Consider the following 16795-nt stretch of genomic DNA (forward strand, 5'->3'; position numbering starts at 1 on the left):
ATCAACGAAAAAATGCAACAAGGATTGAAGGCACAAGCAATCAATGGCATAATATGCAAAAACATTCTGCTGCAATTAGAAAGGTGGAACAAATCATCTTCGAGATAGCCTTGCTCAGCAACAGGGCTGGCACCAGGGCACAACCTTCCATGCAGTACTAACAGACTTCTGGGCTGTCAGAGATGCTGTTGTTCAGTAAATCTCAAATGGAGATTTCATTCAAATGCTTGCAGCCTCACTAAGCAACATTTCTGGAACACTGAACTGATGGGAAATGTTTTCAAATTTATTTAACAAGAAATCAGCTGTAAGATCAAAATCACTGCCACTACTTAAGTTGACAAAGTTGACACTATTTGAAGAGCAAGAAATTCCCAGATCTTCACTAAAACCTTGGCCCAACCAATATCATCAAAATCAATTCTTGCTTATACAAGTTATTCCTTTTCAAAACAATTCACCATGTTCACATTAACTGTTTAAAAAAAATGGCTGGGCTGAAGCACTTTAGGAAATCCCAAAGACATGAAGGTCACTTTCTTAACATGGTTAAGTACTGGACTACAATTCAGGGGCCGGTCTATTGATGTAGGGAACCCTACCAGGGTAGCTCAGGAATTGAAAGTAATTAAATTTCAAGCAATTAAATAAATTTTGGATAAAAGCCTGGCATCAGTAATGGTGAAACCACTCAAATATCACAAAAGCCCACTAGTTTGCTAATGTCCTTCAGGGAAAGAAAGGCGCCAGCCTTACCCACTGTGGCCTATAAGTGACTCCAGACCAACCAATATGGTTGGCTCTTTGCTGTTTTTCTAAAATAACCACCAAGACACTCAGAGTTCAAGATCAACTAAGGATGGGAATTAAATGCTGACCTTACAATGTTCTCGGTGTAAGCCTAATGAAGGAGCTGGTCATTGACTTCAGGAAGCAGGGCAGAGTACGTGCCTGCTTGTATCAATGGTGCTGAGGTGGAGATGGTTGAGAGCTTCCAGTTCCTAGATGTAAATATCACCTATAATTTGTTCTGGTCCAACCACATGGACGCTACAGACAAGAAAGCACACCAATGCCTCTACTTTCTCAGAAGGCTAAGGAAATTCAACATGTCCCCAGTGACTCTTACCAATTTTTACAGATGCCCCATAGAAAGTATCCTATCCAGATGCATCACGGCTTGGTACAGCAACTGCTCTGCACGTGACCACAAGAAATGGCAGAGAGTTGGGAACTCTACCCAGTCCATGATGCAAACCAGCCTCCCCTGCATTGAATGTCTACATTTCCCGCTGCCTCGAGAAAGCAGATGATATAGTCAAGGACCCTCCCACCCCAGTCATTCTCTGCCCCCCTGCCCCCCACAAAAAAAAATCAGGAAGATACAAAAGCTTGATAACACGTACCACCAGACTCAAAGACAGCTTCTATCCAGACTCATACACTAAAAAAGCTGAACTCCTGATCTCCCAATCTACCTCATCGCTGCCCTTGCACTTTATTTGTCTGCCTGCACTGCACTTTCTCCATAACTGTAACACTATATTCTGGATTATTTTCATTTTTATTACCTCAATGTATTTATGCATGGAATGATCTATTTGGATGGCACACAAACAAAAGCTTTTCAATGTATTTTGGTACATTTGACAATAATAAACCAATGATGACAAAAATTGCTGATGTATGGTGGGATCAGTGATCTGACCACCAGTTCACTGTACACCCAAAAGTCATGGCCATGCAGCAGCATCAAGATCATTTTGTAATTTCCTTAAAACCCAAACTAAGAGCACAACGTGGTTTTAATTTCTCTACGTCTTTCTCTGTAACCTGCATTATTCTCAAGTGATTTGCTCCTTACAAACATGTCAATTAGAAAAAGAGTTAGGAGTAACACTTAATTCATCCACAGACCCATCCCAATAACTGGTAGGGGATTCAGATTTACAGATGTGCTGGGGACAAGTAACGGGCATGAACCAACTGCTGACAAGGTTCCACACTGCACGCATCCCTCAGCATTCAAAAATGAAATTAAGGGCCACACAGAAACTATAACACTGCCTTCACACACACAGGTAGAACTGGCATTTTCAATTCTACTGGGGTAATTTGAACTGATTTTCAAATTTTAAAAACAAATGTTCCCAACAGTTTAGTATTCAAGGAATGCAGCATTTGAGGCTGCCAGTAGTTGAATGAAATACATGTTTAAAAACAAGAGACCTACTTTGTCCCTGGGGGAAAAGGGGTTAACAGAAATACTGTGGTATTATCCAGGGAGTTTTCTTGTGCCTTGGGAAATTTACCCTTCAAACAACACAGATCAAATAGCCATAACAATACTGCATTGTTTCGGGGAGACAACTGTGTACCCAGCTACTATGTGTGCATGTAGTGACAATACCAAAATTGTTTCAAAATGTCACAAGGTCAAGAAAGATACTATATAAAAATGGAAAAAAAATCTTTTATTTGTATCATTTAAGGCAATACCTGTTAAAAGGAAGCTAGCCACATTAATCCAACAGTTTAAGTGTGCTGGGTTCACAGGCTCTGTTCCTTGGGATACACAGTGCCAACTCTCACGCCCCATTGCTCCCCAAATTAGAGTTCACTTCAGAAGCACCATGTGTAAAATTCATAGAAGTTACAGCAGAGGAGGAAGCCATTTATCCCATCAACAATGATATTTACCTTAACTCCTTCTCCACATTGCCAACATCTGGAATGTGATACTCTATAATAGCTGTGTATAAGAAAGTGTTCCTGGGATATTTTATTACGTCAAATTCAAGCTGTAAATGAAAGTGCAGGCTGCTCTTGCTGTTAATTTTCAATCTTTGATCCCTCTTAACCGGTTTTATCAGCAAATGGATCTGAACTCTTTCATCATTTCATCTAAATGCTAGACTACAATGAGAACTTCTGACCTTTCTTCACAAGCCTATTGCAGTTAATGAAGCATTGTATCATATTCAACTTTCACTGGCTACATATAACATTGCCAAAATAGGCTCTGAAAATGCAGCCAACCCGGTCTGCTCATGCTACCTGCAGCCAAATGCAGTTCCCCCGAGGTCCTACTTTGCTTTGTCCCATTTAACGCTGCTTACCAATAACCTAATTCAACACAAGCTCAAGATTCAAGCCTACCTTCCAGTGTCCATCTTCAATCTAAGGAGCTCACCAACAGCACTTCCAATTTAAAATTTCTCCCCACCCCTTTCCCTCCAGAGCATCCCACACTCATCCCTTCTCCAAGGCTTCCCAAACCCCTTCTCCACCACCCCCCATGTCCCTCCACTCTCCCTTCTGGAGCCTTCAGGGCTTCCCAAACCCCTTCTCCACCACCCCCATGACCCTCCACTCTCTCCTGGGGCACTCCCATTCATCTCCTGTCCAGTGCTTCCCTACCCCACTCACCGTCCCTCTCCAATCCAAGGCCTACCCCAGCCCTCCCCTCAAACCACAGCTTTAAAACAAAATATGGCACCAAATCACACAAGGAGATACACGGACAAGTTTGATGCAATGCCTAAAAGGGTGGCTGAAGTCAACAGCAATTTTGGAAGGAAATTGGATAAATAGTTGAAGGGTAAAGTTTGCAAGGAAGTGCTGAGTGCTTTCAAAGAGCAAGGGCAAGTTCAATGGGTCGAATGGCCTCATGGTGTCCCAGCCTGTGTGGAAGTGAGCAAGAGCATAATCAACTGCTACATATGTTAAACACACTCTTCCCTTGCAGACAGCAGTTGGATATAGCACACGCTGCCAATAAAGGCCACCTCCGCATTACAGACAGGGGTTGCGTTCCTAGAAAAGTCTGTATCCCGACCTTCCATAACGTGAAGCCTCATCACCTGCACATCAGGAAAGGCAAGTTGAAAAAAAACTGTGTTCATTTACTTCCCTCACCACACAAATTCTGTGTGAGCGAATTTCATTCCGTATCTCAAAATTTTGGGTCATGATTTGTGAATTCTGCAAGGGCAAATTTCTGTAACCTGAACTGCCATAATGTGGAAAATGCCTGTATAAAAATGTGAGAAGGTTGGAAAGGCCACGAGGCTCATTCAGGCTTCAGCCAAAGCAACTCTTGTAACTGCTCATGGAGCAGGTTACAGCTGCAAACCTTTGTAGCACTGTCTTCCTCCCCCAACAGTGCAGGTGAAATAGCAGGACAAGTCCCACCCACCCAAGCCCACAGAGAAAGGATTGTACTCAGATGGTGAAGACAGCAGACTAAAACAATGATTCTCTAGTTACAGAGGGTGCCCATTCTGTGCCCTGTACTTGTGCCAGCTCTCCAATCTGTCCCATTCCCCTGTAACTGTTTTCTTTTCAAGTATTTATTTGAAGTTACAATTGAATCTGCTTCAATCTCCCTTCTATTCCATGCTTTCCAGATCACAACAACACAGTCTGAATAAAGTAGGCCGTGATCTAATTTTTCACATAGCAATAGGCTGATTTGCCCTCTTGTTCTCAGGATGAAATGGGTTTGTCCGGTTATACTCTGGCGAGCAGAAAAGGGAAAATAAAGTTAAGTCCTTGGTACCTTCCCACTGAACCAGCACTCGCTTACAAAGTGCCTGCAAAAATTATTCCTAACCACCAGATAAATAAACCACAAAATTTCAAAAGTTTGGTTACATTTAAAACTAATTATACATCCTGAAAGAACACTTGAACGTGAAAAACTCTAATCAAATCTGGCTGACTGAAATGTATTTGATACTCAATGTTGAGGCTGATGAATAAAACTTATTTCAGATGTCTTGCATTAGAAATCAGAGCAGGAGGGGCCATGCAAGCTCTCAAGCCTGCTCCACCATTCAGTGAGATCACGGCTGATCCTCTGGCTCAACCACATTCGTTCCTATTTCCATATGCTCAGATTCTCTTACTGCCCAAAAATCTGTCAATCTATCTTTGAATCTACACAATGACTGAGAATCCAGAGCACTCTGGGGAATAGATTTCCAAAGATTTAAGCTTATGCAAAAGGAAATTTCTCAGCTTGGTCCAAAGTTACTATGCTCCTAGTTTTGGACTTTCCAGTTCGACGAAACAACCTCTGTGCAGCCTCTCAAAATTTTATTTTTCATTATTCTAAACTGCCATGAATATAGCCCCATTCTTTCTACTCTCTGCTGAAAGGACAAGACCTTCAGCTCCAAGATCAATCTCCACTGCACTCAACGAGGTACAAAACCAAAACACCATTCCAGCCACAATTTCACCTAATCGCCGTATAAATGCTTAACCTATATTCCATACTACTGGGATAAAGGACAACTTTTCCAACCTTTGCATTACTTTCTGCATTTCCTACACCAACAAGAATTAGTTTCTTACTTTTCAAAAATCTCATTTTCCTTTTCTTCCTCACATTTGGTCCTTTCTTGCCGATTCAGTTTAACCACTTTACATCCCTTCAGTACATCTTCCAACTGCTCACCGTCTCAACTCACCATGTCTCATAATAAAACTTGGAAACCTCATTTCCCATCAAATTCAGTCACGTAAACTAGCCAAGGCCCAGCATTGATCTTTTTGACACCCCACCAGTAACAGCCTTACAATTTGAAAATGACCCATTATTGAAGATGCAGATAAACTACATCAAATGGCTCTTTTATCGACCCCACCAGACAGTGGCTAGTCATTCCAAAACCTGAACATCTGTCCTGAAACAAAACTAAACAGTAGTAGTGATGGAATTGAAGTTTCTACCGTATTAAAAAGTTAGTCATACAATGGAAATTGCCATAGTTAGCCGACTTCTAAAGTTGCTGAAATCAATTAGCAAGAACATCGGGCCAATATGCCTTCACCCCAACTTAAAAACATCTGCATTCCACCAGTGAGCTTTTCCATTTTACACATCTCTCAACCTCGTCACTACAAATGTGGCTCAAATTACACTAAAGATTACCCAGAGGTTTTCTCATTTTTGTTTTAATAGCACAATAGCAGGGATCTGATCAAATCACATACAACTGCCAAGATGCGCCAATTACAGGTCACATTTCATAACAATGAAGGCAGCCATTTGGCCCATTGAATCTACATCAGCTTTCTGAGCAATCTCAATACCAACCCCAACATTTCCCTGTAACCTATTCTCTCACATACCCATTAACAACTCTCTTCCCCATGTCTAAAATGTATGCAAATCTTTCTCTAACCCATTTCAATCACAAGCAGTACCATTGGGTTGGTCATCAGTTATAGGTTCTGAAAAGGTTTGTCAGTAAACGCCCACAGCTCCTTAATTATAAGACAATACAAGGAAACCTATGAATTGGTCTGATAGGATTATAGAAACATCCACACACCAAAAGTGTTTGAAAACTATCCAAACTTTGTCAACTCCCATAGGCTGACAACAATTACCTGAAGCAGCATAAACCACCAATTCTAAGGGTGAGCAAAACAAGAGACAACCAAAAAAGCAGCAGCAATTTACTTAGCCCTGAAAGAGTACCTTTTATAAAACAGAGGTAGCTCTGCAGTCTCAATTTGATCACAGAATTAGCAGATGAAACCAAGGGTGTATTTGTGGTGGCACGTTGCATACGTGTCATCAAGATAAAACCTCACTTCCACATTGCTCATGTCAAATGCAAGACTAGTCTCTCAGACCATTTGAGGAAACAAACTGAAATCAATAAGTGGTTAAACAATACACTTTGTTGAAACAATTAGAGAAGCACAAAAGATGGCCATTTGCCCATGAGCTCTCTGAGATTAATTCCACTTCCCAGCTCTCCATCCATATCCCTGCAGTTCACTGCACTTCCAGTGTGCATCAGGGCACCTCCAAAATGTGACAAGGGCTCCTTCGTAATCATCACCTTTTAATTCTGCGAGTGTCTGAACCCTATACTACTCCATGGGGGAAATAAATTTTCCTTTCCCCTCCAACCCTTGTACTATGTCAGATCCAGACTGTCACATTATTGACCACCTCAGCCAAGGAAAATAGATCCTCCACATCCTCTTTATTGGAGTCACTTATAAAGTCTCCATTCAGCTTCATAAAGAAAACTCCAGCCTAGTAACTAAACTTCTCTAATCCTAGCAATATCCTTGTAAATCCCCTCTGCACCCTCTCATGCCATCACATCCTTCCTGTAGTGTGGCTACCAGAATGTGAAGGTAGATCTAGCCACTGTTGTAACATAGGAAGCCCTGCCAGCCACACAGCAAGAACCCACATCATAAATATGACAATGACCAGACAATCCAATTCCCATCGGGCAGTGAGCACAGTTCATTATTCAAGAAAAGCCATTATTTCCCCTTTGGAGAGGGTTGTTGTTTATCCTCCAGCCAGGATTTTCTTCCCCCTTGCTATCTTGCCCTCTCCGTTTTCACAGCTTGAAATAAGCATTGCAAGTATGCTTACAAATCAAAGATTAATCACTCAGGAGGCAATTAACTGACATAAATTAGTCAGCATGGTCAGAAACAGTGTTTACTCTTACTGGCAAAAATAGATGAGAAAGTCGCACATCTTCTTTCAGAGTTGCATAAATGGTGCTTTACAAACTACCCTCCACACATCCTGTTTATGGGCATGTTCCATGGCATTAAATTACAGGATATGGAAAATAAAATTTAACCTTGTATCCACATCTCTCCCATCGCTATAACCTCACCCCAGCCTAACAATTCCAAGGTTTGTTCTCCCAATTCTAGCCCCCCAACATCACAAAATCACCTTCAGTTACCTGGATCCTAAACTGCAAGATTCCCTCCTTAAACCACTCAATCCTTATTTACCAAGCTTTAGGTCACCCGTCTCAACATGTGACTGTTTTGTTTGATGATGCTCTTGTGAATGGCCCTTCACTGTCTTAAAGGCACTATACAAATGCAAGTTCTTGCTTCAGTACTACAATTAGCCTTCTTTCAATCAGCACACTTGCAGCAGTTATTGCAATAACTTCCACCTATAAAGTAACTAACATAGAGAAAGTGTCCCAGGGTACTGCACAGAAGCATTATCCAATAAAAGTAGATTTGACGAAGAGAAGTCGCCATGGTTACAACAAGGACTGAAAACAAGCCAATGGCTCCTCTGCAAACCAACCCCAAGCGGTTTTCAGGAAAGCATTTCTGATCAGGTTCACTGTGTCACAGACATGTACTGAACTCCTGTTCCGTGTGCACACAATAGCAACTGGGGAAGAGCAGGGGGTATGACTGGGGAAAAAACATAGGCAATGCTTACAATTTAATTTCACAACCCCTTGCCGTGATAAGTTTTTAAAGCAAAGGTGTTCCAATGATTTTAAGTTAATGACTGTACTACGACCCTACAGATTAAACGTGTGCTGGTCCATTCATATCAGAGGGTTAAGCTGTAAAAATGTGATCACACAGATTTCTGAAATAAAATCACTGGTGACTGAATTAAAATGGTTCCAATTCAAATTTATCTTAAAGTAAACAATTTTTTTAAAAGACTGGAGGATTTTGTGTTCAGTTACACGTGAAAGGATGAATTCAGCAGACATATAAAACACAAGCAACAACCGAGAGCTTCCCATTTCAGTACACCTCATTAATGCCAACCTCCTCTCCAAACAGCAGCCTTTCCTGCAACAGAAATTTCTTGCAAAAAATCTTCCAGTTCAGGAGCTGCAGTCCAGCTTGGAGAGAGCTGATTTCCCCCACACTCCACCATTGAGAGAGGTGTTATATAAGGACCTTCCCAATCACAAGGAAAGGGGAGAGTCCATGGTAGAAAGCAGGGCTATTACTGTGTGATTATGCTGGATTTCAGCAGCAAGTAAGAGTGAGAGCTACAATGGATTACAACCCTACCATCCATGAAGCAAATTGCTTCATGACCCTGTTGGCAGAGACAAGATTGGGTCAGCAGAACTCCGAGAGAACAGTCACATCTGACCTTTGTGTGGGGAGGCAGCAAATCCTTACAATTGTTTAAACAAGGGTGTCATGCTAGGTGCAGTACAGTTACAACCCAGCTGGCTGGACACCTCATACTTTTTTTTAAATATATAAATAGTTCACTTCTTCTATGTGGTCTAATTAAATATTGTCTGAGAGACTCCCTTGTTCCTAAGCCTATTGGAGGCAGTGTAATAGGGACGTGCCGATCGTATATTGCACCAAGCAGTCAGCGACTGTGATCAACGCTTTCACATTGCGCATTATACCATATTGTAAGCTGCTAAATAAAAAGGTTTAGCTAGTCTCCGAGGCACAACATGACCCACAACCTAGCATATATTTAAACTACATTTCCACTAGTTTTAATGAAGAAATTAATGAGTTTTTTTTTACCCTGGGAAATGGGCATTGCTAACAAGGCCATTAATAGCCATGCCTACTGCCCTGAAGGTGGCACTGAGCTCCCTTCAGTCCCACCTCCAGAACAGAAACTAAGAAGATGGGCAAGGTTCTTAATATTTAGTGGCTGCCTTCACAGAAGAGTGAGGAGAGATTGAGAACAGAGTTAAGGAGGATGAGTGTGAAACATTGGATAAAATAAATGCAGTAACAAAGGAAATATTCAGGATTCGGCATCCTTAGAAGTAGATAAATTGCCAGGCTCAGATGAAATATATACCAGGCTGTTACAAGCAGCATGGTAAGACTATACAGGCACTGACCATCACCCTTGGCCACTGCAACAGCAGCAGGGCACTGAAGGACTGCTAACATTGTACTGTTTAAAAAGTGGAAGTGATAAGTCAAATTGCTATGGAGTAGTTAGCTTAACTCCAGGCAAATTATTGGAATCCATTGGGGTGACCACATAACCCTTCACTTAGAAAGGCACAGATTAAACAAGCAAGGAGGAATTTGGGTCTGTGACTGTAACAAGGAGGGTTAGTGAGATCAGCGCCTTTGATGTGATCTTCATGGATTTTAGTGACAAAGCCACAAATGGCAGATTTGTCAAAAAATGTGAAAGCCCATGGAATCCAAAAGAGAGTAGCAAACAGGATCCAATACATGGCCTGTGGCAAATGTGTTGCAACAAAGGGTAATGCTTGATGGGTGCCTTTTGCAAATTCAAGTGGGATTTGGGTTTGAGTCAGAGTCAAACTGTACCACCCCAGCTCAGTACCTTATCCAGGTCAGGATGATTAGTCTCATATTACCAGCATACAAATAGCATGTTTAAGATTATACTTATGCCAACTGTTGATTATAGAGCTCAGCAGTCACATGGTTCCTTTTGCTCTTGCAAACAGTACCTTATCTTCAACCTTGCTTTCCTCAAAGTCCTTGAACACAATCCCAGTGGCAATCTTTAATATGATGATATTTGAACCTCTCAATCAGGCCTCCACCCATTGTCTCAGCACTCGAGCAGCCCAAAGTTGCATGTCAACATAATCAACTGTAAAAATGGTACCAGTTACCCTTTAACCCTTATCTTGAGAATTCAGTCAGGCCTCACTCTCTTGCCCGAGTCAGGCGGTCTTGGTTTAGAATCCCACTCAAGAATTCAACGTGAAAATCTAAACTGTTGTACAGAGGGAGTGGTTATTGCCAGAGTACTGTCTTTTGAGTGAGGCATTAAACTCTCTAAATGCTATGGTGCTGTTGCAAAGATCAGAGTTCACCTGGGCAATATTAAACCATCATCCAAGATCACCAGAAGAACAAGTTATCCAAACATGCTAACATTGCTGTCTGTGGGAGCTTGCTGTGTGCAGCTTGGCTGTCCTGTTCACACAGTGCAGCAGTGACTTCAAGTAACACTCCATTAACAAAAGCACTCTGCGAACTCCAAGATCATGACAGACTCTATCGGGGCTTCCTTCCCAGCATTTGATACAGCTGCTTACACCATCCTCCAGTATCAGTGCTCACTGCCCACCCAGGCAAGACTGGCCTCAGCTGGCTCCACATAGCCAGCCATCCACAGACCTTCTCCCCCTGCCACCACACCATGAACCCCTCTAGATCGCAAGGATCCAAACTCAGCTGCCAATATCCTCATTTGAAATCCGACCCTCTGTTGGCATCAGCAACGCTGCCAGAGCCAAAACCAAATGTGATCACTCCAGCACTGGTGGCTGCACCTTCAGCGACCAGTGCCGGTGCTCTGGAAACCCCAGAATGAAGCCTTCCTCCGCCTTCATTCCTTTAGAAGGGATGGGGATGGCGGGGGGATGGCGGGGGGATGGGGATGGGGGGGGGGGGGAGAAGGTCAGAGGCAAAGGTGCCCTGGAGGGGGCAGGAAGGGAGGGGTAGAACAGCCAGCTGGGGTAATAGAAGGGGGTAGGAGACAACAGAGGGGGAGGGGGAGAGGGGGGAAGAGGGGGTTAGCGGGAGGGGAGGGGGTTAGCGGGGGGGGAGGGAGCGAGGCGGGATGTGGGGATACCGAGGGCCGGGTCGGGAGCACCGCCAGAGCGCGGGGAGAGCGGAGGAGGACACGGGGCCGGCGAGGCTCGGCGGGCGGGGGCGGGAGGCGCCGGGCCCACGGCCTCGGTCACTGCCTGAGGCGGTGCAGGGCCCCCTGGAGCAGCCGCCGTCCGCAGGCCCGACCGCACGCCGCCGGCCCGCCATCCCCTCCCGCCCCCGGGCCGCGTCCCGCCGCTCGGGCCTCGCTCGGCCCCGGGGTGGGGACGGGGGAGCGCCGCCGCCTACTCACATTTCACCGTCCGCTCGGTGGTGGAGTGCTGCTTGGGCTCCTTGTCGGACATGTCCGCACGCCGGTCGGCTCCGGGTCCGCGGCGGGTGAGCGGCTCCGGGAGAAACGGGGCAGGAAACACTCTCCGCACCAGCTCAGTGCCAGAGCCCGCCGCCGCTCCGCCCAGCGCTCGCGCACTAACCGCAAGGGCGCAGGCACGGCGGCGGCGCGCCCCGCCCCCGAGCGCGCGCCCCGCCCCCGCGCGCCAGCTCCGCCCCCCCCGCGCGCGCCCCGCCCCCGCGCGCGAGCTCCGCCCCCCCCCGCGCGAGCTCCGCCCCCCCCCGCGCGCGCCCCGCCCCCGCGCGCGAGCTCCGCCCACAGTGGCTCCGCCCTGTCGCTCGCGCAGGCCCCGAGCCGAGGCCCCGCCCCCGCCCGCCGTTCCCCAATAGGCCCCGCCCCCCGCAGTCCCAGGCCCCGCCCCCCCCGCAGTGCCCCGCCCCCGACCCTCGCTGCCCAGTCTCACGCCCGCGTCTCTGCTGCCCCGATGCCCCATGTCATTGGCCACGTCTCCTCTCCCACCCTATTGGCCAACTGTGGGTTTTTTTTGCAATGGGTGAGCTGCAGGATATTTGCAGTGGGGTCTGCAGAGCGCAGGCACTGGGTGTGGGGGTCTGCGGGACACCAGCCCCGGTGTGGGGGGGGGGGGGTCTGTGGGACACCAGCCCGGTGTGGGGGGGGGGGGGGGTCTGCAGAGCGCAGGCACTGGGTGTGGGGGTCTGCGGGACACCAGCCCCGGTGTGGGGGGGGGGGGGGTCTGTGGGACACCAGCCCGGTGTGGGGGGGGGGGGGGGTCTGCAGAGCGCAGGCACTGGGTGTGGGGGTCTGCGGGACACCAGCCCGGTGTGGGGGGGGGGGTCTGCAGAGCGCAGGCACTGGGTGTGGGGGTCTGCGGGACACCAGCCCTGGTGTGGGGAGGGGGGGTCTGTGGGACACCAGCCCAGTGTGTGGGGGGTCTGTGGGACACCAGCCCCGGTGTGGGGGGTCTGTGGGATACCAGCCCTGGTGTGGGTGGGGTCTGCGGGACACCAGCCCGGTGTGTGGGGGGTCTGCGGGACACCAGCCCCGGTGTGGAGGGTCTGTGGGATACCAGCCCTGGTGTGGGAGGGGGTCTGCGGGACACCAGGCCAGTGTGTGGGGGGTCTGCGGGACACCAGACCTGGTGTGGGGGGTCTGCAGAGTGCAGGCACTGGGTCTGCGGGTCTCCAGGATTTGCAGTGGTGGTGAGCAGGGGGGGTCCAGTATGGATGCAGGTTTGAGGTGATGAAGGAATAGCTGCTTGGTGGGTGAGTGGACACTGGGCAGTTGGGAAGCTGACTGTGCAAAGACTGTTCACTCTTTCAGGAGGACTGTGCCTTTATATGGCACCTTAATGTAATAAATGGTCACAGGACTCCATCAAACAAAAACAGAGGTAGTGCAACAAGATGACTAGCTTGGATAAGGGGGCAGGTTTTGAGGAGCATTTCAGAGGCGGTGGAGGTGTTGCAGGGAGTCGGGTTGGCCTTGATGGCCAGTGCCAGGCCTGTGCCTGGGATTGGGGTGGGTGTGGCAATCAAACAGTTAATATGCTTGTAAATTGCTTTTGTGAAGTTGCACCGATTAAGGTGTTTGGCAAAAGCAGCAGTTTATTGGGAAATGAACATATGACAGCAGAGGCCCAACCCATTCCCCTCCACCACCTGTCTGCCGGCTCAACTTTCCCCATATTGGACTTCTCCTTCAACTCCACTCACTTCCTCCTGGCCTAATGTGTAGCGATGGGGACTTACCTATCCGTGGGATATGTGGAACAGTCTTACTTCCAGTCCTAATTGGATCTAGTCCTTCAACTCTTTCACATTGGTACATTAATGGCCATGTTGGTGCCGCTTCCCGCACCCACAAGGAACTCATTTTCCACCTTGCAGGCATCTGCACAGGATCCAACTCTGACCTTCCCTTGCTGAATCTCTCCATCTCCATCTCCATCTCAGGCAATAAACCTCTGCTACAGACCCCCAGCTCTCCCTTGACCATACTTCCTCCCACCTGGCCTCCGGGAAAAACTGCATCACATGCTCACATTTCCTCTGTCTTATCTGTTCCAATGGTGAGACCTTGCATACAGGTCCCTCTGAGTTATCTTCCTTCTGAGATGTCTTCCTTCTTCCTGAACTGTGGCTTTCCCTCAGCCATAGGTGACAGAACCTTTGACCATGTTTATTTCCCACACCTCCTTCCGAACTGAACAAGGTTAGAGCTCTTGCATCCAACTGATTGTCCTTCCCCACCTCCACCACCTTCCGCCCGATTCCACTCCCAGACAATACTGCCCTTTCTCCTGCCTTTCAGCATCCTGAAGGGACTGTCCTCTTCACAACTTCCTGAGCTGCTCTTCCATTTCCACTCACGACTCACACTACTGCAGGAGGTACAACACTTGTCCATTTACCCCTTCCCACCATCAGTCCACAATGCGGTCACCTCTACATTGGTGAAACTAAGCACAGATTGGGTAACCACTTCGTGAAACACCTGCATTTAGTTCGTGCGTCAGCCCCGAGTTTCCAGTTGCCGACCACTTGAATACTGCGTCCTATTCCCGCTCTGACCTAGTCTATGGCCTCCTGCAGTGTCACAACGAGGACCACTGTAAGCTTGAGGAACGACACCTCGTCTCCCATCTGGGCACGTCGTAGGCTCCTGAAGAGTATCGAATTCAATAACGTCAGGTGGCTCACTTTCTCTGTCTGTGACAGGACCAGCCACTTCATCCACCAGTAGTCCAGACTCAGTCTGTCTCTCTCCACCAGCACAGCCTGACCCACTTCCCACTCTACAGTTCACACATCTTCCATGTTCCCTCATATGTATTCTCTCTCTCCCTCTCTCCCTCTCTGCCTTAATTAAACTACCAACCAATGGTGGGCCGAAGGGCCTGTTTTGTGCTGTATGGTTCTATGGTTCATCACCACAGCAATCCTGGTCTCTCCCTATTGGAACACAAGGAAACAGGAGCAGGAGGAGGCCACTCAGCCCCTAGCCTACTCCACCATTCACTATGACCATGGCTGATCTGTCCCAGGCCTCCCTTCCTCTTCTGTGCCAGTTCCCCATAATCCTCAGTTCCTTGACCTGTCAAATATTTATCTACCCCCGCCTTAAATATATCTCATGATCCAGTCTCCACCACCCTCAGGGACAGTGGATTCCAGAGTTCCACCACCCTCTGAGAGAAGGAATATCTACGTACTTCAGTTTTAAATGACTGCCCCGGTCCCTTATTTTGGAACTAGGTCCCCTTGATCAATACTCCCCCACTGGTGAACACATCTCAGCATTGCCCCTGTCCAGCCCCTTTAGGATCTTATGTTTGAATAAGGCCACCCCTCATTCTTCTAAACTCCAAGGAACACATCCCAAACTGTCCAGTCTCTCTCGATAGGACATCCCTCCCATCCTAGGGATTAGCCTGTTGATTTTTTTTATCGACTGCCTCCACTGCTAGTATATTCTTTCTTAAGTAAGGGGACCAAAACTGTGCACAGTCCAGCTGTGGCCCCCCCCATCTCCCTGCACAACTAGAACAACACCTCCCAACCCCCTTGCAATAAAAGCCAACATGCCATTTGCCTGGTAAACTACCCGTTGGACCTGCCGGATAACTTTTCGTGATTCCTTCACTGGAACACCGCGAATCCTCTGAACTTCACTCACCTGCCACCCTCTCTCCATTTAGATAATAATCCACCTTTTGATCCCTTTTACTGAAGTGCGTGACCTCACACTTCCCCCCATTAAACTCCATTTGCCAGTGTTCTGCCCACTCACTCAAACTACCTCTAACCCCTTGCAGAATCACAGTATCCTCATCACAACACGCATTTGCACCTTTTTTTGTATCATTGGCAAACTTGGAAACCATACACACTGTTCCTTCCTGCAGGTTATTAACATAAATGGTGAACAACTGTGGGCCAAGAACTGATCCCTGGGATACCTCCCTCCAGTCTGAGGACCCAATTATTCCAACACCAGGAATATAAGAACATAAGAAATAGGAGCAGGAGTTGGCCATCTGACCTGTCGAGCCTGCTCCGCCATTCGATAAGATCATGGCTGATCTGGCCGTGGACTCAGATCCACCTACCTGCCTTTTCCCCAGAACCCTTAGTTCCCCTACTATGCAAAAATCTATCTAACTGTCTCTGGGAAAAGCAGTTCCTTCTCATCTCCATCCTAAATGTTTTCCTCTGAAATTTTTCCCCTAGTTCTAGTCTCACCTACCAGTGGTAACAACCTTCCTGCCTCTATCTTATTTATCCCTTTCATAGTTTTACGTTTCTATAAGATCCGCCTTCCTTCTTCTGAATTCCAGCGAGTATAGTCCCAGGCAACTCAATCTCTCCTCATAGGCTAACCCCCTCATCTCCGGAATCAACCTGGTGAACCTCCTCTGCACTGCTTACAAAGCCGGTACATCTTCCCTCAAGTAAGGAGACCAGAACTGCACACAGTACTCCAGGTGCAGCCTCACCAGTGCCCTGTACAGTTGCAGCATAACCTCCCTGCTCTTAAATTCAATCCCTCCAGCAATGAAGGTCAACATTCCATTTGCCTTCTTGATAACCTGTTACACCTGCAAACCAACCTTTTGCGATTCATGCACAAGCCCTCCCGAGTCCCTCTGCACCACAGCATGATGCAATCTTTCACCATTTAAATAATACTCTGATCTTCTGTTTTTCCTTCCAAAGTGGATGACCTCGCATTTACCAACATTGTACTCCATCTGCCAGACCCTTGCCCACTCACTTAACCCATCTATATCTCTCTGCAGACTCTCCGCATCCTCTGCACAATTTGCTTTTCCACTCAATTTAGTGTCATCAGCAAACTTAGATACGCTACACTCGGTCCCCTCTTCCAAATTATTAATGTGTATCGTGAACAGTTGTGGGCCCAGCACCGACCCCTGTGGCACCCCGCTCACCACTGATTGTCAACCAGAGAAACACCCATTTATCCCAACTCTCTGCCTTCTATTGGTTAACCAATCCTCTATCCATGCTAATACATTACCCCCAACTCCATGCATCCTTATGGATGTCTTTTCTGCAGCACCTT

The 16795-nt window shown here is 47.1% G+C and overlaps 1 protein-coding gene across 2 annotated transcripts in view; it reads right to left on the bottom strand.

Annotated features, from left to right (window-relative positions):
* LOC127586959 (protein phosphatase 3 catalytic subunit alpha) overlaps positions 1-11883 on the bottom strand; it is a 245546-nt gene extending 233663 nt beyond the window's left edge. Inside the window, exon 1 of one of the 2 annotated variants that reach the window (XM_052045021.1) lies at positions 11651-11883. In XM_052045021.1, coding sequence (XP_051900981.1) covers positions 11651-11702 — 52 coding nt within the window. In that variant the 5' untranslated portion in view covers positions 11703-11883. The remainder of the gene's footprint in view (positions 1-11650) is intronic. The other variant, XM_052045015.1, reaches the window with a different exon arrangement.
* Positions 11884-16795: the final 4912 nt, after the last annotated feature.

Source organism: Pristis pectinata, chromosome 2, assembly GCF_009764475.1.
Source record: "Pristis pectinata isolate sPriPec2 chromosome 2, sPriPec2.1.pri, whole genome shotgun sequence".
Classification (NCBI taxonomy): Eukaryota; Metazoa; Chordata; class Chondrichthyes; order Rhinopristiformes; family Pristidae; genus Pristis; species Pristis pectinata.